Source organism: Wasmannia auropunctata, unplaced genomic scaffold (assembly GCF_000956235.1).
Source record: "Wasmannia auropunctata unplaced genomic scaffold, wasmannia.A_1.0 LD336090.1, whole genome shotgun sequence".
In the NCBI taxonomy this organism is placed as follows: Eukaryota; Metazoa; Arthropoda; class Insecta; order Hymenoptera; family Formicidae; genus Wasmannia; species Wasmannia auropunctata.
In genome coordinates, this window is record NW_012026800.1 from 1,174,785 (window position 1) to 1,202,347 (window position 27,563).

The following is a 27,563-nucleotide window of genomic DNA, read 5'->3' on the forward strand; positions in this document are numbered from 1 at the left end:
CGATCGCGATATGTTGTACGTGAGTGATTCGAGGTGTGATGTCGGTTTCGTCATGTTGTGAAAGTCAGCGCAGATTTATTTTATCGTTATAGTTAATACGAAGTGGGGACGGTCGACGAAAATGAATTGCATCGATATGCAAATGTCCTCCCCCGAGTGCATAATCAATTCGATATGTCCCGACGGCATTTTTTTCCGCTGTAATATTGTTACGTACGAATAGCGGCACCGATCGTATTCTTTTTTCTCTTTTAACAATAATTCAATTTGTAATATAAAAGAGCTTGTGGAGATTCCCATTAAAAAAAAAAAAACCCGTAATGTTTCGCTACCGGCGCGATCGATAGATATTGGGGAATTGACGAAATTATCACTTGGCCATCGAGCGAAAAGTGATCTTCGGCGAGTCCATCTTTGCAGGCCGCGCACGTCTGATATAAAGTATCTCGCGTTGTTGGAACGCTGGAGGGGGGAGGGGAGGGGAGGAAAAAAAACCCGGAAGATCTGTCTTTCGTGACGCGTTTCGCCTCCCCGAACACAATTCCGCGCAGCCGGTGTTCAAGAATGAGGTATAAACCGTTGATAAATGATCACGGCAGAAAGAACAGCCTCGTAATTGTAGTCTTATTAATGGCTCGCAACTGCACGGTGTAACGACCTGTAGCTATAACACGCATCTCGTTTGTATCTCGTAACCGTAATCTGCCAATTTACGGCGTGAAATCGCTTGTAGCACGAAAACGTGCATGAAGGTATTCAAATAGGGGGGAGGGGGGGGGGCAGAGAGAGTGAAAAATAAAGAATCCGGAATAAATTCTCTGAATTGCTACGGAAAAAAAAAACGGATACGTTTTGATTAATCCGAGAAGTTACATGCACTTGTCATAACTCCTTATATAATTGCGAGTCTGAAATAAATTTCCTTTTAAAAGTCAAATTCAACGTAAACTAATTGTTACATATTTTACTTTAATTACCAATTTATTTTAGAGAAAAATCGGAAATGTTGAGAACAGAAATTGTTCTGCATCGATATACGTTTTGTTAAATTTAGATTGTGTTCTTTCAGGATGTCGAGAGGCCAAGGGGGATGGTCCGACGAGCCCTGCACTTCCGGTAGTGCGAGTCGTCGAGGTGGGGCACGGCAAACGGCGGGATCATCCTCGAGAACGGCATCGTCCTCGTTGGAAGAGCGCGCTTCCGGCACCACGCCGTGTAAAGGTGGCTTCAGATTAGGGGTCTACGGCTGGAGGAAAAAATGTCTTTATTCCCTCGTGTTGACCCTCATGGTCATCGTCATTCTCAACCTCGCCCTCACCGTCTGGCTTCTTAAGGTCATGGGATTTAGTTCCGTAAGTTTTTCAATTAATAAAATATTACTGTCGTTGTATACGCCCAAAAAAATGTTTTGCTGATGCAGGTAGATTTTCAAGTGTCACAACGAAAATGTACCGCTATTTTTTGTACTTGTTATTAAACTATTGTTTGTCACATATAGAATTTATAGCAGCAACACACATTCTTGCAATATCTTCTAGAAAATGTATGTATTCATTTGTCTCTCGCTGTTAGTCTTTTCTGTGTACCATAATCAAACAAATATGATTGGCCTTAACATGAATAGGTCACAGAAAAATTTTCGTTTTAAATTTCACAAACAGTTCAGATATAATTCTGTCTCTGTCATTCAGATTGGTTAAGTACAAAATATATCACAGTATTGCTATTAATTATTTATCTACTTTAGTTAATTTTTCGTAGCTCGAAAAATTTTGACTCTACTTGCAAGACCACTTTTTTTAGTATATGAGTTAATTAATGTTATGGGATTATAAGTTCACCAACATTGTGTCCATTAGCTTCTTCAATGAAAATTTAAAAAGGCAGAAATGTGACAGCTAAATTTCGCCCATTTGGTTAATTTCGAGAATATCACATACGTCTTGCGGCTCTTGTCATGAAGATATAAGAAATGTGCCGCACACACGTACACTACACGCGAAAACGTCGAAACGCACTCCGGTCCAGAATGATTCCTTCCGGCTGGAAGTCTCCACCAAGTTTGATCTGGATAAGGACGTGTGTAACTTTCGACAGTCATTAAAGTCGACTTCCGTCTTGCGGCTTGGAATTAGTTTTGCGCGAGTTTCCGAGCCCGAATAACAGGCCTCGACGAGGGTGCCGGATCGTACGAGCGATGGTGCGCGATCGGGGATACATACGCTTCGCGAGAATGAGGAGGGGAGAGGAGGGGGAGACACGGAGGCGCGAACGGTGGTTAATATAATTCGCTGTAATTGCCATGAGAACCGTAACATCGACGCCCGCGCTGCTATATTCGTCGCGGAAAATTGCCGTTTGCACTTCATACTTCTTCTTCCTCTGGACTTAATTCGGACGCGTTACAATTACCCCGTCCCCGGGAATCGACCGGGGTTCATTAGTAAGTAAGTCGGCGGCGTTCAAGCGTTCTCTCCTTCGCTCCTCTCTCGCAATCCCGGAGAAACGCGACCCGTACCCAACTTCTTGATTGCGATAATGGCTGTAATGTAAAGGTCGTTTCAATGTAAATGTCTGTGTCGCGCGCGCGAAGGCCAGGATACGACTTTCCTGAGTTAGCGGGACACGTTTAGCGATTTCAAATCGAACGAGAAGTCGTACGCATGTATATGTAAACGTGTGAATTCGGATATTATCAATTTTTAGCGAGATTTTTTTTGGTAAAATTATATATTCGAATTAAATTTAGTAAAATTACATATATTTGAATTAAATATCTCGGCGAGAGAAATAAATTATTAATAAATAGAAATATATTCTATTCTATCGGTTTAATTTATTTGGAATTAAAAGGAAAAAAACGCATATCTCATCGTATAAATCTTAAATGAACAGTCTGCAGAATGCGCCTCCCAATCATCTTGTAACATCCGATTCGAGTTACGCGCGCAGGGATTCGCATAAATTCTTCCAATCCACTTTATCACCCAGCCGTGCCGGCGCTTTTGCTTCTGCGAAATCGTCATTTCTACGTATCCGAGCGGATGCAACAATGGCATTGGGATTCGTCGAACGCTAAGCTGGGCGCCTAGTGCGCTCGATTAAGGCAAAAACGAGATCGTGAGACTCTCCGTCCCGCGCGCGCGCGCGTCCCCCTCCCCTCCCCGCCGAACTGCAGCTACCTATTCGCCATTATCGAATTTATTCGAAATCGAAAGGAGCTCCCGCGATCTGGCGCAATGATCCCTCGATGGGGGCTAAACTCGGTGGAAATTGAGTATCAATCCGTAAGTAAGGAGCCCGGGAGTAGCAGGGATACCCCGTGGGAAATGTAAGTCTCTGCCACTTCTTTCCCCATCCCTCGTCACCCTTCCAGTTCTCTCGTTTCACTCCTTCTCTTTCTCTCTCTCTCTCTCTCTCTCTCTCTCTCTCTTTCTCTCTCTCTCTTTCTCTCTCTCTTTCTCTTTCTCCTTCCGCTATCTTTTCCGTTTTATTCCGCTTCCATTCCTTGTACGATCGTCTACCAACCCCCTGCCGCGCGCGCTCTCTCTCTCTCTCTCTCATCCCCATTCCACGTCCCATCCTCTCACAGTGATTCTCTCATTTGATCTCCCACCCGGTTTTCCTCTGGCTCTTCTCATCCCTGTGTTTCTCTCTTTTTCACGGGGGCATCCTTCAGCCCTCCCGTTGATACCGCTCGATTTGCCGATTCGCGCGCCGAAAACTTCTCCGCGCGTCGTACGTTCTCTCCCCTTTCTTTCTCCTTCATCTGTCGTAAGTCGTAATTAGCAGCGGTAATTAAATTCTCGTTTATCGACCGTTTGCTCGCGCGCTAATAACACGTCCGATTAATTGTGCGACTCGGTAAATCAGCGAGATAATCAATTAGGAGTTTCGGGCGCGTTAATTATTATTGCTCCCGCGACCGAGGTTGCATGGCTGCTCCGCAATCGACGATCTACGAGGATTTCGATTCATGACGCGAGAAATTCGGAAATTAAGATAAACTGACGTGTTTCCAGAATTGTCGGATGTAAAATTTGTCGACGAATCCGTAAATCGAGTGACCGTGGAATATATAGATATATGTACGACTTATACGCGCGACAATTTCATATATTCCGTGCACTCCGCGAGACGGTAAGAACATAATCTTGCGTGGCGCGATATACATGAAATTTTATATGTGAAAGACGGATGGGTTTTGCATAAACGGATTTGACCAGACAAATCCAAACTGCATAAAATGTAATATAACGCCGCGTGCTATTTTCGCGCAATTTAGATCAAACGTATTTTAGAGGAAGTATAACAGTTTATAGAAGACGTGACACCAGAAATTTTAGTAGAGTGACATTTTTAATATTAATACGATACGTGTGAGATCACAAATTTTATTATCTGAAGTATTTTTGATGGTTTTAGTATGTGCAATCTCCTCTAGAAAATAAAACGAATGAGGTATGCAATGTTACATCTCGCGCTTTTCATAAAGCGTGTAAAAAGAAGCGAGAGAACTGGAAGAGAGTATCCGAAATTAAGGTATTCTTGTATTTTTTAATACAATCAAGCGCGACGCGGGATGTCTGAATGTAAGCGGAAACCGGCATGTTCTACAACTGGAAATGACACAAATTACATGACACGACGATATTACAATAATATTTTACGGTGTTGGTACAAAGGACTTTGGCACTACTTGATCCGGAACTTCCCTCACAGACGCTACAAAGTTTAAAGAATAACATTTTAATGACTCTGCGTTAGTAATTGCATTGCTAATTAAAACTGAAGATTAAAGTGTCTCGGCGAATTGAATAGACGGTAAATTTTATTTCCATCTTTGCACTCTCCTTGCCTCACCGCTTCAGCTCCGCTCCGCTCCGCGTATATGAACGCGCATCGCCGAGAACGTAAACGCAGTTTTCGGCAATACGTATCCATTATGACGTGTAAAAACCGACATCACGGTGGTTACAAGCACCGCTGAAAACCACGAGTCACGGGTTGTTACGGCTCGGCTCGGAGCGCGGGAACTCCTCGGGAACTCGGTTGATACCCATCTAGAAGTTTTCCGCTCCTACACCGAGGTGTTCCTAGACGAGTGAAAGCGCGATGCACTCCCGGACCGGGAAATATTTCATGCTCACCGTACTTCTATCCCCATCTTTATCCGCCCATCCTCCCTGATCATTCATATTTGATGAGAGTCTCTCTCTCTCGGTCTGCCTCTTTTCACTCTTGAGTTACCCCGTCTCGGCCAACCCCGAACGACGTTTCATCCACCCCCCTCCCCCTCGCTCACCCCGCTCGTTCCTCCATCCGCAAACGATACCGCGAAGAAATTAAATCATTTTTCTCAATTAAGAAAACCGTCTTGCTCGTCGCGCGCCCTCGTAACTGCGAAACTTTCGCCCCGGCGGAATTAATTAAGAGCCCCTCACGATCGGTGCGCTTTATTAATGAAGTCTCGGTTTTCGCCCCGCGCGATCGATGTTAACAATTACACGTATGGCCAACATATTTTCCAACATATTCATTCGCGAATCGATATATACGAGATCGGGCCTCGGTCGGCGCGCTTTGCCTCGAGTGGCTCTCTCTCCCCTGACGAAGTTAGAATCAATTTTCTTTTCTGGTGGAAAATTAAACGTCTGATATCTTTTCGCAACTTTAAGTATCTTGACGGCTAAGCTTCTTATAATTTAAGAAACTTCCTTCATTTATCATTTACGTTTTACACCATCCGAGATTTTTACTCCATCAATTTTTAATACTCCTGCGTTTGCGTTTATATGTATCTCGGACCGCCTTTTATTTGCAAGTCTTCGACCGCGATGGACTATTCGACGACCTTATACACCTTTATCGATTATGTTTGCATTTTTACGACGACACGTCAAAAGATTTTTCCCTACGAGGCACTTTGCCGTTTCGCGAGTATCAATATTTCGGGTTTCCTTTCGGGATTCCTATCAAGTGGAGAGGTCTTAGGAGAGATCTTCGATTACGGACAATATATAATACACCCTGAAACGTTATGTCGGACGGGGCGATATACAGACACTATATTGGCACTAACGGCTTACATACATGGCCATAGCGAACAGATGCCCCTTCCACCTAATATCGCTTGCGGGACCTCACCCTCTATAACCCTTGTATCCATAGAGAATTCACCTGTATACATTCCTTCCTACATCCTCTACGAAGATACATATTGCACACGCGCACCCTCTCTGCACCCATACAAGGTGGCTCCTTTCGCAGAATCCCTTCCGTACAGAACCAATTGAAATCCGTGTCTCGAAATGAATACTTGGCCACTCAAGTCATGTACATTCACGTACGTTTCCATTAATTTGCCGCGTATAGCCTTGACATGACTTTTTTAATTTTACTCTCGCGGTTTTCAAACTAGAAATATAGTGAGATAAAAGATTTCTATTATTATTGCAGCATTCTGTAAAAATTTTAAGACAACAATGATCATGGCTTCAACATTTTTAAAATATCAATTAATTAGAAATGACAGAACAAAATTTAATTTTATTTTTTAATAAAGCAAGTTTAATATAAAGTATGTTTAATATTCTTGAAGTGTTACTGTCAGATAAAATTTAATTAATATTGGCAATCAATACGCATAATCAATAATATAATACATTCCTGTAATGTTCTCATTAATACATTTACACGAGTGAATAAATATAGAAAATTCTTGCACAGGTATGAAATACGAAATTAATAAATCTACATAAATTAAACGATCAGAGATTAAATATCATCGTAATTCTATAATTTACGACGGATTCAGTTGCATATTTTTTTTTATTAAAACGAGAAATAAAAATTAGAAGCGATAATCAACATCGTGAACTTTATTGTGGCCGCAAGATTTTCGACAAAAATGCGAAACGCAGATGTTTTGTGTGCGCGAGTGGTCACCCCGTATATGTTACATATATACACTGTGTTAGTATTAAAGGATATCCATTATAGCACCTAGCCACCAAGTGCAAGTGCAATATAGCGGGGTATAGCGCCATGAATTTTGAACGTATAGCAGTGCCGTAGTACGTTAGTGGTGGCGGTTATAGGTTGGCTCGCGTGGAAGACCGAACAGACAAGTTTATTGTTTCCAGGGATTTCGCGCCAAGCCACGGGAGACCATCGTACGAATCTCTTATGAAGGATCCATATTTCATTAATCAGTGTTCCCTCAAATACATAATTGCTTTTATTGATTGCCCTCACGCCTCGGGTCTCAATTAAGCTCTTTTTATATTTTTAACTTCCAATATGCTAATTATTTTAGGGGCGTATTGCAGAATAAGTAGATCAAGTCCCGAGATATCTACATAATTTATGAAACAAACACGTCTATTTATATAAAACGGCTTATTCCACGTATATATAGGTATATATATATACCCGTTCAAATCAGTTGCAGTAGCTATAAATTTAGATTTCTCGCTCCGCACTATCGTCGTAACTCCGCTTTTCCATATCGCCGATCGCGGCCGGAGGTCGTCGCGAGCCAAAAGTCAACAAAACGATATTTGTCCCACAAAAATTGCCGCGGCGAAGATTTAAATTCGGCAGTCGCATTACGCCAGCCGTCGCGGCGTTTTTATCGATTTCCCATTTTGAACCACCGATCCCGCAGCCCTACGTCACATGCCAGATTGGGGTTATAGGCTCTCCCCCTCCCCGCCCCCTCTCTCTCTCTCTCTCTCGCCCGCGCTATACCCTCCTGGTATTGCATAATCCCGTGGAAATGTGTGTCGCGCGACATGTACTCGACTGACCCGGAGTCGCACGGGAAAAACGAACGACGGTTACTGAACGCTGCGCCTCGGTAGCGAAACGTTAATAGGGGAGGAGGCGAAATACAATAAATTATTTTATCGAAACTGAGAAAAAAAGAGTGACGCGATTCGAGAGGAAGTGGAGGCGACTCGCTCCGGGAACGGATGGAATATTATAAGAGAGGATTCCGGAGAAGAGACGAGTGCGCGCCAGCATTAATGATGCCTCGAGGGTGTCTCATCTCCGGAATCTCCTTTATATAATTGTTACTATTACCATAAAAAGAATATATATGTATATATATATATATTCTTTTTTAAATAAATAAAACAGTCGTCCCATTACGCATTGTATCTTTTGCGCGCTCATTACCTTAGGGAAAAAGAAAATCTGGAAACTTCGCGATGATGGTTCGTTACGCGACGTGATTTTCTGTACTTGTTAACACGCCGTTATTATCCCATCTCGTTCTATTAACATTTATCGCGCGAATAAATGCAATTAAAAATCAGTCAACATTTTTACACAATTGTAAAAAAAAAGGAGTAAAGAGAAAGAGAAAAGGATTCCTCAATTTCATTTTTTCAAATATTAACTGTAGATGTAATTTGCTCTCGTATGTGCAGCGTACCGGAGTAAAAATTATCGAATACAAAAAAAATCGGCGAATACAGCAATTCACGTGTTGTCCGAATTTTACGGGCGTCAAGCGTGACCTGCGTCCGCGGACTAATGTACTTCCGTCGACCAACGGGAATAATCCTCCTGTCGATTCGCCGATGATGAGCCACCGTGAGGGAGGGGGGCGAGGAAGGGAGCGGAGGGGGGCGAAGTCGTTGCCGGGCCGAAGCGAGCTTAATCCTCGCAAGGCGCGCGATTTAATCCCCGCGCCGTCGCGCGGTAAAATAACATGGAATTGCGATGTCGCGGGGTTGCAAGGTGGAGACGCGACGGGGTGGAAAGTGCCAGGCGTCGTCCGGCAGTGGACCGGATTCGGTTATGGCCGGCGAGCGCGGGGCGGGGGGGGGAAGGGGAGGAGAAGGGTCTCCATCGAGGATCCCCCCCCCCTGAGGAAGAGGCGGTGACAGGGTTTCAGAGTCGGATTACTCGCGGCGCACAGAAGTTAGGCGAGACTACCTAGCGTCGCCGCCGCCGCCGTCGCCGCCGTCCGGCTCGGGATAATTACGTGAGGTGCATTAGCGCGGCCGCACGTAGTGGCGCACGTGTGCATATGTGTAATCACAGGCGGGCGCGGACCGCGACGTTATACGTTATGTTTGTATGTGCATATGTGTATGTATAATATGTATATGTACGTGTGCGAGAAGGCGAAACGTACGGCTGCTTGTCATGGAAAGTATACGTACATATGGGTTAACCCATCAGCGGTGCGGTCGTGCAAACTCACGCGAATGCTATTCGCAGAGAGACAGAGAGAAAGAGAGAGAGAGAGAGAGAGAGATCTAACGATTATTATTTTCGATAATGACTTCCGGCTTATAATTGCGCGTAATTAAGAGCAGAAGGCGCGATACTAATTACGTGATTGTGAGCCTTTGTCAGCTGTTAGAATTAGTTCTAAGTGAAAAGGAAAAATTAATAAATTTAGAAAGCTGCAGAGTGGCCAAGGGACTCACTTTATCAATGCTATTTCCGACCTCTTCGCGAAATGAGATGTGCACGCGAATCGGTTCGCCAAAATGACATGACGCACGTGTTCAACGCACAGCTGACTTGTATTCATTCGCAGAAATGAAATTCATTGCAGTTGAAATTTGACTACGCCTTAGAGTTTCATACGAATGTAGATTTATGTTAAAACAATTTAGGAAAATATATTCTTGGATTTTCGCTTGCTTTTCTCAGCAACAGAATTTAAATAATAAATATATTTAAGTACATCGAAAGCTCAAACACCTTATGTGTTTCACTTCGAAAGCCATTTGCTTACAAAGCAAATACTTGATCGAAAATGTATGAATATCACATTTCATTTAATTTAATATGAAAAAATGAAATACTAATAAATGTTTCAATTACAGTACCGATAGACAGTTTCTTTTTATTACTTTTATACGTTTAATTTTAAAAATTGCACGGTTATTGATCGAAATGATCGAATTATCAAAATTATTTTAAAAAAGAGATGCTTAAATTTTTAAAATATCTGCGAAGTATCACAGCTGCAAATTTTAGCGGATTTTTTTTAGATGACTTCTTTTTTTCTATTTTCGAATCCTCACATATAACTGTTTTATCGAGCAAGAAATTACGAGAAATCTAGGTTATTATGCTAATTATATAATGATATTTATTGAAAATAAAAAGAGAGTTAACAAAAGTAGAGACAAACATCGGGAATATATCCACATAATCTAGAAAAAATATATGAATAATACGAATAATAAAATATCTAATAGTTTCGCATCTCGGGATAAAGCTTATCACGATGGAGGAGTAGCGGAAAAGTGACCGCGATTAGAGCAGGCGGAGCGCGAGAATGGAACGCTTTTGTAATCCTTGTAAATATGACGTGCTTTACATTAATTTATGAACGAGGCGACCAGCCGAGTAACGTCGAGCCGAGGCGTCGTTACGATGATATACGCTTACTAGGGGTGTTATTTGGATTTCATTACATGCCCCGACAGAGACGCCACCGCCCGCCCCTGGCTCTGCACCCTCGGTCGCGCGAATCGCGCGCGTCTCGAACACGCCGAGCAATTCGGAGGCGGAATTCGCGCCGAGATAATAAACGCGACGCCGGAATTTTTTTCTCTTTTTCTTTCGCGGTGAAACGAAAACTTAAATTCATCGACTCCGTCGCGCTGATTGGTTTCAATGACGTCCGGAAATCGGTTAATCGGTCACACCGCGCAATTTCCGCCACCGAGCGCGAATCCGCAATTTCTCGACGCGATAAATACTTGATGCTCCGCGACGACCAGCCAATTCGGCGGCGATACGAAGGAAATACGGCGGTCAACTCGATCCGCCGCCGCCAGAAATTCAACCGGCTAATTGCACGGATTTTCCTTTTTTGTTTTATTACTCTCTCTCTCTTTTTCGGAAAAACTAACCGCGATCGCGGGATAGAGTATATATAGGGTGGGAAAAGGCACGCGCCCCGAACACGCCGCGCGAGAGTTGGCTAAGGATCGATATTTTTTATTGTCGCTTAAATCCCCTTATCAACGGCCGACAGACAATGAGATAAAAAGGGTATAAAGCCTCGGACTTAATGATAGCTGTCTGACGGTAGATTACTTTTACTACTGCCGCTCGTTCTCGCCACCACGATTGGACGATCCACCCGGACTCCGCCGGCGTGGTTCCTTCCAAGACCGTCTGGCGATTCTAAAAAGCAGGTGCGGCCGCAGTTCGTTCTTCCTGTCTTTCTCCCTCTCTCTCTCCCTTCCTCCTTCCTCCTCGTTTCCTCATTCTTTTCTCATTCCTCCGCTCGCTCCTCCCCGCACTTGCATTTTTTTCCCTTTTTATTGTGTACCTCGTCCCTCTTTCTCGCCCGTTCCCGTATCTCTCGTTCCAGAGTTTCCTCTCGTTCTCTCATTCCTCCCCGTATAATTGTGTCTCGCTCTATTTCCCTCTCGCGCTCTCGCTCGCTCTCCGCGGACGCTATTGGGGTTTACGGTTACGGTTAAGTAGAGGGCAAAGAGATCGTATCGTTTTCCGAACGATTTGGCTAATCGAGTGCCGGTGGCTCGAGATCTCTCCCCTTCCCGCCCGCCGATCCCTCGTCGCCGATCGTAACTACGCACATCCGAAGTGATGTCGGGGGAAACTCCATGAACGAGTATTTAAACCGCGCGATCTCGCAGCCGGATGCTTAGCGAAATCTGGCGACCGGTCATTCTCCTTTAGAACGACGACGCTCACGGCGGCGCAATGGCGAGTTACGCAATTGAATCGGTGAACAAAGACGCGATGATAATGCTAATAATAATATTAGAAACGACACACACGTGTATGAAAGTAGGTATGCAAAGTTCATTCACTCGTCCAATCATCGTGATTGTCTATGCAGATTAATAATTTAACTTCTCCAGAAAATATCCATCGGACACTTTCACATTGAAAAGTGATACACTTACCTTCATGCACTATAAAAGACATTCGGATGTAAAATGAATGAAATTTTGACATTTGATATTTCCGATTTATTTAATTATGAAAACATTTTATCGGTATGTATAGGAATATTTAAAAACCAGATACCTGAGCTTGTGTAGTAAACTTTTTAAACCGACAAAATGTAAATAAAAGACTCGCTACGGTTTCGATATAAAAATTGCTGTATTTCAAAAATATTTTTGTAAAAGTCTCATTTATCTGCAATGAGATTTCCCGTTCATATATATGAGATAAATGTGATTTTGAATCTCTCCCGAAATATCTAAGTCGAGATTAAATTTCAATTGGCTATCGCTGGTATTTGCGATAATAAATTGTCCTTCCGACTGTTCAGCTTTTCATATCTCGGTTTAACAGGGGAAATTATCCTTATCGTTTCGCCGCGGATCGACGTATCGAATTGCCGCGCGCCGTATTCGGGCGAATGTTCGGGCTCGGTCAGCGCGCGATGTCCGGTTAGGAGAGAGAAAAAAAAACCTCGCTCGAATGAAATGGAGTTTCGCCGGATCGAAAGTTTAAACCAGTTCGGACAGAACGTGTACCTGGGCCAGCCCCAGGTCCGTCTTTTCCTCCGCAATTGTAATAATAAGCGGCACAGAGCGCGGCGATTGCCTTCGATCGAGCGGCCAATCATCGGAAATCAATGTGGACGGTAAAAACAGCGAAGAACGAGCTATATATTTTATTCGGTATAGTATTTTAAGAAAAGCTCTGCGGGCAATGGGTAGGACGACTGGGAGATTTGCCAAGCGAGATCTCTATCCGTATTTCGAACTGTTTCTAACGTTTCTATAGCGATTCACGCTAGAACTTGCAGCTCTTCCGCGGATATAAGCGCTCTCTCCGAATACGATATTAAAATACAGCGCGTTCGTTAATATGAGGAATGCAATTGACAGCCTGTGCTCTGTGTCGAACTATTCTCGTATCATGGACAATAGATTGAATAGCGATGCAATCTATTTTCGCGCTCGTATTGACGCGCAAGAGTAGAACCTAACTCTATAATATGCGAATTTAATTTCTCAGCTATTACGCTTAAATTCGGGAAATGTAAATATTACTATACGGAGAACGTGGCTTTAGCTTTATTTCTTTTTTACTTTTTCTATTATAGTTTTCCCGAAAATCTCTCCTTGTCTTTCTCTCTCCTTTTCTCTAAATATATGTAAAGATCTAGTCGAAAGGGTGAAAATAATTATACATTTCTTTTTAAGATAATCTTAAATTTTACAAAATTAATTGAGAAAATACACACACACACATACACATTCATTCGCATGCACGCACGCGCGCATGAACATATGAACGCATATGTATATTTTCTCGATTAATTTTATAAAACTTAAAATTATCTTAGAAAAAAATTCAGACATTTTTCACCCTTTCGACCAGACCTTATACTTCTCAGCAACCTGTCGGGGGCAAAGTTCGATCGCAATTATACGCGGTAAGACTGTTTCATAAACGCCAAATTGCACTTTCTACTCGGGATAAGTCCCAGGTGGGAGACTATCCAAAGTTTACGAGATGAATGCAAACGCGCAATGTGTCTACTTTATAGTGCATTTCTCCTTTCCTCCCGACCCCGGTGGTCGTCCACTCTCCTTCGCTCGATACACCCCCATGGGTGGTATCTCGATAGGCGAGAGAGAGAGAGAGAGAGAGAGAGAGAGAGAGAGAGAGAGAGAGAGAGAGAGAGAGAGAGAGAGACGAAGAATGAAAGAGGAGAGAGAGGGAGAGAGAGATGCCGAGCTAAAATAAAATTCTGCCTACGCCACTGTTTCGGATATTACGGCAGATATTTCAAACGAACGGGCACAATGGATCACCGCGCGTAACCCGCACGTAGCTCATCGCCGCATTTATAATTCAGCCGTCTGAAGTGGCAATAATGGCGAGCGCGCCGCCGATACTTAATACCGCCACACTTGAAACTCGACGCAGTAATGGAGTATATTATTTTATTTTACGATACGAGCGCGACGGCGCGGCGCGTTCACTCGATCTCGAAGGTATCGATATTGCGAGGCTTCCCGACGTGCGCGGTCCGATTTTAATAAATTCCGGCTTTGCCCGCGCGACGATACTGCAGCGCCTGGAAAGCAGCGCCTTAAAGACCCGCCTCGGTTTAATGTAGAATATCGCGCACATCGCCTGCTATCTTAATTTCGACAATAATTTCTATACGCGTAATTCAATGTTCGATTTTTCCACAGGAACTTATTCTATATAAATAAAAAAAAATCAGTTCAACGATCGTTAGAAATTGAGTATTGTATTTTGGCGACTGGCAAAATACCAGAATTTATAGGAAAACAGAAACCCTGAATCAGCTGTCAATTTGATAGAAAATAGAATGGGTGTACAAAGGGTGCAATAAATCGTGGCGAGGCTCTGCTCTATTTTTATCCAAGTGTTATAGCCGTGGCCTAGAAAGTTTCGACGGTTTCGACCCCTCTCTGTCCTGACAGTCATTTCCTTTTCTTTCAGGAAGGTATCGGCTCGCTAAAAGTGGTGCCTGGGGGAATCGAGCTAAGAGGTCAAGCTGCCGTGTTAGACGCCCTCGTGGCCTCCAGCCTGAGATCTCGGAGGGGCAAAAACTTAGTGCTGGAATCATGGAGTAATTTTACGGCCTCGGCGAGATCTCACGATGGTCGGCTTCTCGCGCGATTAACAGTTGGTAAGTTATATTGATGTTCGCGCACAGCAGCCTGCATTTTTCATACAGCCCGACGCGACGTCAAGAAGTAATTTTAATTTCTCAAAGAGAAATAAGATTATACAAACGGCCTTAATTTAAAGCTACGGAAATCTAATTTTATCAGAGAGATATATTATACTCTTGATTGAATTACATGTATACAGGTTTCGAAATTCACACGTCAATATATCATAGCAAGAAAGTCTTCGAATAATTAAGTAAAAAAGTTATTTGTACATTTTTATTTTAAGCAGTTATAGTTTTTGAGATATAAATTTGGCCAATTATAGAATTACAGTTAAACGGAATATGTCATTCACATGTCTGTGAATAGCGCGATAGTGTTAGTGGTACGCACTTCACGCGCGTAATCTATAATTGGCCAAATTTAAATTCTTATATTTCAAAAACTACTGCTTAAAATAAAAATTTACAAATAACTTTTTCACCTGATATTTCAAAAACTTTCTTGCTATGATATTTTGACTTGCGAATTTCGGGACCCGGTAATGTAGCATTCGCAGTGTTATATAATTACAAATTTATTTCAAGCTTTTATAATCTATTAAATCATTAAATCTATTCGATTAAATTCTACTTCCAGGCGAGGATCGCGTCGACTGTGTATCTAGAGGTTTCCAAATAACTGATCCACGGGGAGGCGTGCTGTTCTCCGCGGACAGGGAGCAGGTTATCGTGGGAGCGGAAATGTTGAGGGTGACCGGCGACGGTGGTGCCGTTTTTCAAGGGAGCGTGCAGACCCCGCTGGTCAGAGGGGAATCGGGACGCGGTCTCAAGTAAATATATTTTACAAATATTTTTTAGCAATGTACGTGTGTAGAATATTCAATTTTATGCATTCGAGAGAGAAGCCTGAGAAGAGAGGTAGATTTTCTCCCATAAACTATCCAATTATCTGATATTATATCTGATATTATTACACGTTACCTACAAATAGACAATTTCTACGTATTGTTTCGAAATATTATACAATTATTTGCGATCATTAATATTCGTATCAGCAATTTCATTCGAAATTCAATACAAATGCTCACGCACATAATTATATCCCGACAAGTAGTAATTACACAAATAGAGTCAGACGAAATCGAAACGCACGGTTGCGGTGTGCTACCGCTCGAGTCGTTACAAAAATAATGCGCTAAACTGAGAACACGATCATCGATCATCGGCTCCCTTTGGCAAATTTCGCGGAATACATGAAGTTTATATAGGTCGAGGATAAAGCGCATTTATATTTAGGATGTAGGTGCATCGGCAGGCAAAACTAATAATAATATAGATGTCGAGTGAATTGGATCAATCGATCGTACCCGTTCGATCTTATGGCACCGAACAACGCGTATTGTATATAGCGCGTGTCCCGTTTTCCTCGCGAAGAAGTCGTTTCGGAAATGGCAACTCTCCCCCTTCCACCTACTCCGCCTTCAATCATCACACCTTCGACCCGAATAAGCTCATACAATCCCTTAACCCTTCCGCACCCGCCCCGCCGTCTTCATCCTCATCTCTCACCGAGCACCTCGGTGTATTACGGCGAAAGATCGAAGTCTGCGAATGGTGGCGACGGTATAAGGGGACAAAGGTAGGGGTCGGAAAGATAGCAGAGGGAAAGATGGGAGGGAGGGGGACAAAACGGAGTTGTACCGCCGCGCCGCGGTTATTGATAGCGCCGGGCAATTTACAGACGGATTTACGATTACAATAAAACTTTGCTCGCGCGGAAAATTATATTCATAGGATTGGATTTGCGCCAGATATGAAATACCGCGGATCCTACGAGTTCCCGAAGAGGTAGAATAGAGGGAGGCGCACAGAGATCGCGGAGGACGGGCAGGCGACTGTGGGGGAGGAGGAAAGAGAGAGAGGAAAGTAAGGTGGTAGAGTAAAAGCGGTAAAAGAGCAGCTTCGCAGAGTACGGAAGGGGGAGGAGGGGACGGGGAGGAAACGAACGAGCCGCGTGTGGACCGTCTCCTCCGCGGGAGGGAGAATCGATTATTGCTCGAGTTCGACTTCGGGCCGCGGGAGTCAATACAGATATTACTCTGTTGCTGGAATACTTGGATATAATACGACGGTTTACGGGCACACGGAGATTTACGGCGTAATCCGCGTCATTGTTGGAACGGTAATGCACTGAAACTGAGGTATATACGAGTCCCCAATGCTCATCGTTCATCGGACAATGATTGCATCGCTATAGCGTGTCCGTGTTTTATTTTAAAAATCGCGGAGTTTAAGAACAAACGTTGCATTATTAGCACAATATCGTCACATTTCTCTTAAAAAAAATGTAATAGGAGACTAAAACCAGATACTTATACTACATAAGAATTTATATATATGTGTACATATTTCTTGTATAGAAATTTAATATTAAAAGAGCCAAATAATTGCTTACTTTGAGTATTAAAAGTACTAACAAACGATGCTTTTAATGCTTAAAATAAGTAACTATTATTCTTTCCAGTATTAAATTTCTATAAGGAATGTCAAAAATATTTTTCATATTTTTAGGATATATATCGTTATTATATTGTATTACCCAAGTTAAATGCGAATTATTGCGTGATTTTTTTTACGAATTTAAATATCAGAAATGCGATTGTCGACTCAAGCCAGGATAGCAGGCTTTAAAAAAATCATTAAATTTCTTGTTCTTCTTTCTTATGTATACGCGCATGTATTACCGGCGATTTTTCGTTCCAATACTCGCGCAACATTGAAAATAATGTTAACTTGCGAAAGTAAAATTGACTTACGGTCATCAACGCGGCGCTTGCATGACACTTGCAGCTTTAGTTCACGCACGCATCTTTCCCCGACGAAAGAGCAGCGCGGGGGGAGGAATCATCGTGCGAAATTACCGCTGCTGTCCGCATCTCCGCACTCCGCGATGTCTCGTGCGATTCGCGACGGTCCAGCCGTCCAACCGTCATCGTCGTCGTCGTCGTCGTGAATCCGGAACAGCGGACAGACGAGAGCGTTCGGAAATCGCGGGCGGCCAACTTCGCGTGGGAGCGACGCGACGTTGCACCTGTTGCTCCTAGCCTCAATTCGGAAAATTGCTGTATCTGTAACGGACAAACGGGGTACATGTGTTTCCAGGACGGCGACTAATGTCTCGGTATTACGGCGAGCGAGGGACACGCGTGCGAGCTAAGTGTAGATATCCGCGCGCTGCGCGATACGTGTCCGGGGGGGAGATACGATCGCGCGTCGCCCTGCCACGAGAATCCCGCGCCCGACGCGACGCGTCGATCGAAACGCGTCGCGCAACGTGCAATTTCGGAGATCACCGCGATATCGCGCGCGCGCTTCGTGCAGCGCGAGATAACCCGAGCGCGGGATCTGTTCGCTATACTTAAGTATACGTATACGTCTGTATTTGCGATCGTATATACTTACCAAGCAAGCGCGCCGCGACGCCACACAGCTCGAAGTCGATCCGTTTACGCGTCCGCGTCTTCGCGATTTTAATGTCGACCGCCACGCACGCCGCCCCACGGCCGGACGAACGAAGGTTAGGCGGCGACAACTTCACACCGGCGCGGCGCCACGTGACGCGGCCAATTTCATACCTAATTAAGACGACCGTCGGAAAGTATAAAATCGACAACGCAGTACATATCGCGAACGACCAACACATTTCGAGCTCGTAAATTCCGTCGAATATATGTATACGGTATTATTAATGGACAGTCGATATATATATATATATATATATATATCGACGTTGCTTTGAATCGCGCTATCCGCGGCGACTCGATAAATCTAAATTCATGCCACCACACACCGTACGTGCTTTCGGTCCCCGCAAATAAAGAGCGAAACGTACGAATGTTCGATGATATGTCATTCGCGATTCGATTATTGAACAGGACAATTGTCGGTCTAAATATATTGCCACTGTATGATAATTCGTCATTTCTCAAGCGCCGACGCGTCGCTTCGATATTTTCTACTTCGAAGTGAGTGAGTCGAGCGTGTGTGATAGCATACCTATCTTCGGTGAATAGCCGACGCTTCGGCACGTCCGCGAACCGTGAGCATTGATCTATCTGCAAGTCTGTGGGTGTTCGTGAGAGACGTTTAGCCTCGTGAAGCGATGCGACGCACGAAGCGGCGAGCGCGGAGCGAGTGGCGTCCGCACTACTCGCTCGAGCCTCGCCGGGCGAATGACAGGTATGACAGCGCCGCCCGCTCGCGCCGTGACATAAAAAAGGACCCCCTTCCCCGTTAAACCAATTCTATTCTACAATATCTACCTGGAAAAAAAGTTCCATATATAAATATATATAATTATTTGCAAAATATGTCCATATATGTTTCTTTCCTTTGTAAAATTATTCTTTAATACAAAATTGATAATAATAAGAAGGAAACATAAAAATAATTAAAAGAATAATTTTTACAATGTTTTTTTTTACAAAAAATCAAGTTTGAAGAAATGAGAAAAATTGCTCATATATAATCATATACAAGTGATTAAAAATATACATATATAATTATATATGAACAATTTTTCTCATTTCTTCAAACTTGATGTTTTGTCAAAAAAAAACAATGTAAAAATTATTCTTTTAATTAATTTTTATGTTTTTTTCTTATTATTATCAAAATTTTATATTAAAGAATAATTTTACAAAGGGAAGAAACATATATGGACATATTTTGCACATAATTATATATAATTATATGTGGAACTTTTTTCCCCGGGTAGTGTAAGCTGTACACTGTTAAATCTACAGTGTCAAACTGAACCTTATTTAAGTCGCCACAGCTCCTACTTAATAAGTAGTTATTTTTAACTAAAACAATATTTTTAAATAAAACAATGGAATTTAACTCAAATTTGGGTTAAATTTGAACTGTTTTAAATTATTTAACTAGTAAAAAAGAACTATTTATTAAGTAAGAGCAGTGGCGACTTAAATAAGGTTTAGTTTGACACTGTAGATTTAACAGAGTAAAAACATTGATCAATCACAGTTGAATGTAAGGAGAATAATCGATTATGAGATCTGTTTTCTATTCCTGCACTGGACTGCCTTAAAACTTTCTTTCTCGCTTATACCAAATATCAAATATGTGTACCTACACTGTTAAATTTATATTGTCAAACTGAATCTTATTTAAGTCGCCACTGCTCCTACTTAATAAATAGTTATTTTGAACTAAAACAATATAGTTATTAAATAAAACAATGGAATTTAACCCAAATTTAAGTTAAATTTGAACTGTTTTAAATTATTTAACTCCATTATTTTAGTAAAAAAGAACTATTTACTAAGTAAGAGCAGTAGCGACTTAAATAAGGTTCAGTTTGATATTATAGATTTAACAGTGTATATTTTGCGCAAAAAGTATAGGTACACTAATATCACTCAGATATAGAAAACAAACCGATATCAATGAATAACACAACCATTAGTCAATTTCTTATACGGTTTACGTCTTACGACGATTATTGTAGAACCGCGGTCTTAGCCAAGTGCGCACACGTCCGTCGTTCGGATACAAACCGCTGTGTCCTGCGAGACTCATCGCGTTGTTTAAAAAATATACACGGAATATTCAGTTATTCGTGTCTCGAGTGCTTTTGATCAACGAGCTATCGTTCCATTTTACGCTCTGCTTTGAACCGTCTTCAGCTTTTGCTTAAGATAGCGATTAACATCGAACGACTGAGAGTTTAATTGAAGTGCTTCAACAGCTTACAGGTACTGTTATTTGAATTTTAATTCGAGTATACTGTGCAATTTTTTTTATGTATACAGTGACTACTAAAAGTTTCCTGTCAATATATAATTTTACGATATTTTTTTTTTAAATACATGTTGCGAGTAAATTTCTAATTGTATCAACATTGTAAATTTTACTACGTTTAAAATTGTAGATATTATAATTTTGTTATACATGATACAATACATTTAATAACTTTCAATACGTTAAAATTACGTATTGATCGAAAATTTTTGCTACTGTATGTTATGTATTTTAATTATATTATATTTGTATATCAAAAAAACACGTATTTTCTCGCGTTTCGAATATAAGTATTTGAATAAATATCGAATAAATAGTAGGTGCGTATAAATCCCGACAGTTAAATATTTAAAACGCGTCAAACTCCAGTTGTTAAAGAAACCATAATCGATAATAATTGTCGGAATATAAAACAATCATTTATATCTCCTATTCTCTGTTGCGTCGATTCTCGTGCATTGCATATAATAATTAAATCGTGCAAAATGTTCTTTGATAAATTGCGGGGAATCTTTTTTAATAAATAATCATCGCTTCGATATGTTGATCGAGTCGTAAATTATGGAGAAGTCAATTAATTACGCGAACTAATCGATAATAATTCATGGGGAATAATTGTATTTCGAATGGTATAATGGCGACACAACGATACAGTTTCATGACTTTGAAAGTCTAATTTAAGATGATACTAATGGTATTACTTGAATCCTAATCTGGCTATGATTAAATATGCCATGCAATTTATTAATTGATACTGTCTATTAAGAGACACAATATGTACCGTGTTTCACTTACATACAGGTCAGTATGACGTGTTGCCTATTCGTGCAGGATCACAAGGTCGTTCACAACTGCGTAGATTTCGGCAACAGATATGCCATTGACTGAGGCGCCAAAATCTCCGCGTGCCTGTGCGCAGGAAATGTACCTATATGTAAAGTGTTCCATTTCTCGCATCGTTTTCTTCATGACAAATTCTCCAATTAATATTTAGCGAATCAAGAAGATCGTGATTTATCTTGTTTAATTTTCCAATCTTCAGTGTCATATATCTCTAAAATTAAGTTGCAAATTTAATTCCTCACGGAAAGAACGATTTTGTTGAAAGATCTAAAGATCTGTGTTGCTAAATATAGATCTGAAAATAATTTTTTGTTGAATCAAAATAATTTGTTGGAATGTTAAAACTGATAAGCATTGCTATAAATTTGCTTTCGATATTCTAGCAATAATTTTGACTTTTGCACAAAATTATTTTGATTATTGAACAAAAATTATTTTCAAATCTGGATTCAGTAAAATTGTTCTTTCCGTGCATTAAAATAAATTTCGTCTGAGAATCTAGTTAAAGAATTGGCTTCTTGAAACTTAAATAACAGAAAAGCGTTTGCAGAAAGACCTCCCGCTTCAATTCGTTTGTAACTCGGAAATTGCAAACGGTTCAACACTCTCGACACATTTTTGTCAAGGAAAAATTGTCTTTGCGTTGGCAAAAGGATTTCATCGTTAAGATATATATATATATATATATATATATATATAAGGCGCGAGGGAGATGAAACGTTCCACACATATATTTAAATCAAATTGCAGCACGTATATTTAAATGTAATTGTTTACTGTGCCGCAGGCTCGAGTCGGCGACGAGATCGTTGAAGATAAGCGCTCCTCAGCGGGTCACGATCGAGTCCTGGGCGAACGAGATTTCGGCTTCCTGCCTGACGGATTTGAAACTGCAGAGCGTTCACGGAGCCATCCGGCTCGACGCCAAGTCCGTCTACATAAAGGGCCTGAAAACGGCGGTTCCGGTGCAGGGGCACTCGTCCAGGGAGCAACAACAGCAGCAGCAGCAGCAGCAGCACGCCGGCAGATCCTCGTCCAGTCATCAGGGCCAGAAGGAGACAACCATCTATCAGCTGTGTGCCTGTGCGAGTGGCAAGCTATTCCTCGCCAGATCAGATGGCACTTGTCAGGCCGACAAGTCGATTTGCTAATACGACTACGCGGCTCGGCGGTGTGTTGCGAGAGCGCAGGATGATTCGTTAGGAATCACGGTGAACTGTGTGACTCGGTGATCTTAGCGAAGAAAAAAAGAGTGAGGGAGAGAGAAAGAGAGAGAGAGAAAAGAGAGAGAGAGAGAGCGGAAAATGCACCGCGATCGGCCTTCGGCGCGATCGGGGACGAGGCCTTCATTGGAACACTGCAAACGATATCAAACGAATCCGCCGCGCCGAACGGGATGCGAAGATGCCCCCGAAGTGCAACGTATCAGTATACTCGCAGCGAGGAAAGAATTAGAGAGAGAGAGAGAGAGAACTCGGTAAATACGGAATATAGTCGATGCTAATTAATTAATTCCCAGCACGTGCTATTTTTCAATGAAATGCAGCGTATGCGCGATACGCCTTTAAGTGCCGGGCACCCTTCGCGAATCTTCTGGTTTACTTAGGGCCTAATCGAGCTGACGAGCGGCGTCGGCGTCCCCGCCCTCCCTTCCCAAAAGTGCGTACATGTCAATTAAATGGAATTGCATCGAGCGCTTTTCACTTTTTTTCTCCCTTCCCCCCTCCCTCCTTCGTATTTTACAGTTTCAACGTCATTCAACGTTTAATTGAGTTGTATATAAGGGCACAATCGGGCGTTGTTGCGGCTTCAATCCCGCGCTTAAGGTACACGTCAATCTTCCCTAGTCACGGCGTTTCACGGCGCGCGAGCCAATCTTCGTTCCGTGAAATATCCGACCGAGTATCCCAGCGGCGGCGACGACGACGACGACGAGACGCGTGAATAAACGCGTCGGGGGCGTTTCCCATCGCAGCGGGGGAACGCAGCAGTCGCGCCGGACACAAAGGGAATTCTCGCGAGGTCTTGACCGGAAAAATTCTCTCGAATTCGCGGGCATTCGGGGAATTCTCTCTAAGGAATATTCTTCCGTGCGGCGTTCTCACGCGAGAGGGGTCTTCCCTTTAACTTTTTCTCGCGCCAGCGCCATCGGTCAATGCGAGAACGCAGAGGGAGAGCGCGAGAGATTCTTGCCGAAAGTCGCCGTCTATTGCATTGTAAAGTGACGCGCTCGCTCGCACGGCGCCCCTTTGGCTTCGAAATCCGTATATTTCTTCCCTCGGTCGGGGGTCCTTGAGATATCTATCGAGGATCCGAAGGAAATCACCGGATCCTCGATGGTTATCGCGAATAAAACGTGTATTTATTATGTGTACGTAGCACTCTGTCGCCGACGTTACCCCGCGACGCGCGATGCTCGGACCGAATTCTCATCTCGCGTTCGTCGTCAACTGCGAACTGTGCCCTTAAATCTTAAGTTTAGAGCAGTTCTTGAAAAAAAAAAAATAGATTTACAAAATCATGCGACTGGATGCGTCAAACGTACGAAACGATTGTCAAACGTGATGCTGAAGGCGACAGAGATGAAGACGGGAATTCGAGACGCTTTGTATCGCCGTTAAGACTGGTGCCCGACGAAATCTCCTCGAGATCATCCCCCTTTCGTAGCACCTTTATCGTCTTCTCGCGCGTTCGATATATACTTTATATCCTGTGTACCGGGTGTACGCCTCGCGCGGCGAAACCACTAGGCAAATCGTTCGTAGCTCCCCTCCACGAAGCCCGCGCTCTCGCTCTCGGTGCTGATGGCGCGGGGCACCCTCCCCTTCGGGGAGACTACTCCTCACGAATCGCTTATTTCTAACGCGGTGTCTGTTTAACCCCGTGCTCCGATACAAAGTAGAAGCGTTGTTGTAAGTAGGGCGACGGCTGCATCGGGCTGCGCGTGCCGCGCGCCGGACAAGGCGGGAGAAAGTTAGAAAGAAAAAGAATGTACATGTGTGCGCGTGTGTGAGAATGTAAAAGAAGTGCGACTGCGACGGTAGTTTCGACGCAACCGGATCGAATCGCGATCCAGCTTGTACGCTGTACATCGGCCATGTCCATTTATTTATGTATGTGGCAATAAAGTCGTTATTGTTACTATTATTAATAACCTTCGTCCATTACTGAATGTAGTTGATATTTTGTGTGCACATTTTATTTGATTTAATTACGTCGGACGGCAATTATTATTACTCCCCGAAATTATTACAGACTCCATCTTCTCACGAGCAGTATACATTTGAACGTATATTGAACGTATATATTTCATCGTCCGATGTGTTATTGGTCCATTAGTCCTACCATTCTTTCTTCATTCAGCTGGATGTATTACCTTCTCTCTCTAAGGGGCCCAGCGCGTACGCGCTTTCACAGCGTTACAGGTAGGTTTGTTATTTCCGTAACATAAAACACTCACAAATGACTGAATGATATATGCATCCGTATTCAATACGCGTTCTACAGTTTCCACCAATTATAACTCATGTAACTAACAACTGCCGCGAGGGCTTTGTTTCGTCCGACAATAGCGGAAACTTTCGTAGCAAAATTACAATTAAAAATTTAACATTCGGGCTTCAGTTCAAAAATACAAACGGCCGCCTTCCGATCGCACGTCTGGTTGTTTGCTGAAAAACACGTGAACATTGAAATTTTCAAAGCCGCGCGCGCGATTCGGGAAATTCATCTATCTTCACCCTCGCTATTAAAACGCGGCTGTTCCGGCCTCGGCGGCAGCGACGGCGGCGGCGGTGGCGGCGGCGGCGGCGTGCGAAAGGAAAATAGAAATTTAAATTAGAGAATAATCTCAAGACTAGTTCGAACAGCCCGCTGCATAATATACTATATGTCAAGCGGGCTGACAGGTAACAGAGGCAATCTCATCTAGTACCCCCTTAAGCAGCTCTGACGGCAAGGTAATTTTCTTGGAATTCGGGATTAAAATTGCATCCAGCGGCGACGGGGAGGTGGATAAAGTGCATAGCCAAGTAGAGAGAGGTATTCCGAGAAGGGTGGGAGGGTTGAAGAGCGATTTAACATAGGGATGCCGCGGGCCAATGAGCTGGTGTGAATTAGCAGCAACAGTAAGAAAAATACCTTCGATATGGTAGGTATAGTACCGCGTTGATTCCCTTGAGCCGTCCGAAGCGAAATGGAATAAATGAAAGAGAAGCAGCTTAAATAGAATGATTGAAGAAAACGTAATTGTCTTTGAAACATTATAATACAATTATGTGCTTTATTGTTGAATTATTTCGCGTTTTTTTTTCGAATTGTAGTAGAAAAGTTTCACAATAAATATTAAGTTTAATCAATAAGGAAACTGTCGAGAACAAGCAAAATGGAAGTGTTAATTTAATAAAATTAAATAAAATATTAATTAAAATATAAATTAATTAAAATTAAATAAAATATTAATTTAATAAAATTAAATAAAATATTAAATTGCTTGACAATTTAATTCATTATAGTGGATTTTGGCCTCATGTAAAAACTATGTTTCAAAAATAAATGCGACAATAAATGCGGCGCGCAGTTTGTATATAGCTTGATGTTGTAACAATAAAAATTATTACACATCAATATCCATATCGATTCGCACTATTTAGTTATTTATGATTTATTCATTATAAGAGTAGCCTTAACTTCTTCAAATTAAATTTAAAATTAAATAATTTATTCTCTAACACAAATAGAAAATTAATACAAAACGATTTTGACTTTATTTAGTCTTCATCAGTTTGAATCAATATAATATAATATAATAAATAAGCAATTATATTAATTTTCTGTTTTCCAATTAACGAATCATACTTATTTAACAATTGTACGTAAAAAACCTATTTTTAAATAAAATGAAAATTACATATATCAATTATATAGCAAATGTTTCAATAAATGAATCGAGAAAATTTATGACGATTTAGAAAAAAAGTATTATAAACTACTTCGGGAAAGTATAATTATTCGAGGATATTCAAGTATATCCACCGTCCAGACTAGAGTTCTTGTTCATTCATTATACAGAAGGTACCAGAAGTACTTATCTAAGTGACTGCTACCGCTGGTACTTGTACGGCCGTGTACGTACTCGAGAATCTTGAGCGCGCACGACTCGATGTACGTACATGCCAACGATGGGGGAGTGATGGTGTTGGTGGATGGTGATCCTGGGGCGCAGGATGGTTTCTGTGAACCGTGAAATTGTTGTGCGGGACACGAGGCGCGTCCGATAAAGCTTTAAATACGAATTAGTAGCACCGCGGCGTGCAGAGCAACCACCAGCGCACATACACATACATACATACACAAACGCGATCACGTCTCTTGTCAGACGAAATCTGCGACAGTCTGACGATACCGAGCGATGCACGAGTATTATGTGTACTCACAATAATCGCACTGCCACGCATATTTTCCCTCCGGGCGACGTCAGCCCCGAAAGCCCGACTTAAATCCCGAAAGCTCGTTTGCGGTACGGACTGACGTTGCCGCAAGTATCCGTCAATGTGTCGGCGAATGTCGATGACGCGGCAAGATACGTCCTGGTATCACATGCAGATATAGATTTCTGAGAAGATACTCGCGCGCGGGAGATCGATCGATCGTGATCCGTCAATTTCCATCGTGCCGAGTCTGGGCTTATTACGTTGCATCTCAATAGTACAGATCCGCGTCGAGTCAAATGTATAATAAACTCTGCGAGGGAGCGAGCGCACGACTCCGAAGTATGGGGGTAACGGTACGGTAACGTTGGCGGCCGTAAATCTAATGATTTACACCGGCGTGAGGGAAGACAAACGAATGGATCCACCTCTCGCGCGGATACGGACTTACGGCGCGACTTGAAGTAAACATTCATGAATCTTCACGGGAATAACTCCGATGGCGTCTGCTTCGACAAGTCCAATCTCCGTGAGCGCGCGTTAATCCCTTTGCAAGTCGCTCGATCGAGCCCCGCGCAAATTATGTTCTTCCCGCCAATTAAGTTTACCTTTCGCCCTTCATCTTTAAATCCACCTTCATCTCTTTACGCGTCCATTTTTACGTTACCCTCGAGCGAACGGCTATCAACGCAATCGATTGCAGATAATTTCATTCGTGGAGTTTAATATTGGCCATTTTATAAATATAAATGCGCATTAGAAAATTCAGCAAGCGATATAATAGTAGATAATTATTTGACACATTAATAAAATTAATATATAAATTGCCTATGTGC

The 27,563-nt window shown here is 42.3% G+C and overlaps 1 protein-coding gene and 1 long non-coding RNA gene across 3 annotated transcripts; one reads left to right on the forward strand and one right to left on the reverse strand.

Annotated features, from left to right (window-relative positions):
• The first annotated feature begins 956 nt into the window (after positions 1 to 956).
• Positions 957 to 24,441, forward strand: LOC105447836 (zeta-sarcoglycan). Its single transcript, XM_011686059.1, has 4 exons — positions 957 to 1,352; positions 14,455 to 14,644; positions 15,270 to 15,462; positions 22,086 to 24,441. The coding sequence occupies exons 1-4, from the start codon at positions 1,071 to 1,073 to the stop codon at positions 22,447 to 22,449; spliced, it is 1,029 nt and encodes a 342-aa protein (XP_011684361.1). The 5' UTR covers positions 957 to 1,070; the 3' UTR covers positions 22,450 to 24,441.
• On the reverse strand, positions 1,158 to 18,757 carry LOC105447835. Of its 2 annotated transcripts, none has more exons than XR_974167.1 (3): positions 18,689 to 18,757; positions 17,449 to 17,760; positions 1,158 to 1,246 (listed from the first exon to the last, which is right to left on the reverse strand). It is a non-coding gene; the product is annotated as an uncharacterized LOC105447835 (long non-coding RNA). The 2 variants fall into 2 exon arrangements; XR_974166.1 differs by lacking the exon at positions 18,689 to 18,757 and adding an exon at positions 18,095 to 18,164.
• Positions 24,442 to 27,563: the final 3,122 nt, after the last annotated feature.

What these genes read in the sequence shown, in the direction of transcription:
- LOC105447836 (XM_011686059.1), top strand. Translation starts at nt 1,071, where the DNA reads ATGTCGAGAGGCCAAGGGGGATGGTCCGACGAGCCCTGCACTTCCGGT. An exon ending in AGGTCATGGGATTTAGTTCC is followed by an intron (nt 1,353 to 14,454) that starts GTAAGTTTTTCA and finishes CTTTTCTTTCAG; the next exon opens with GAAGGTATCGGCTCGCTAAA. An exon ending in GAATCGGGACGCGGTCTCAA is followed by an intron (nt 15,463 to 22,085) that starts GTAAATATATTT and finishes ACTGTGCCGCAG; the next exon opens with GCTCGAGTCGGCGACGAGAT.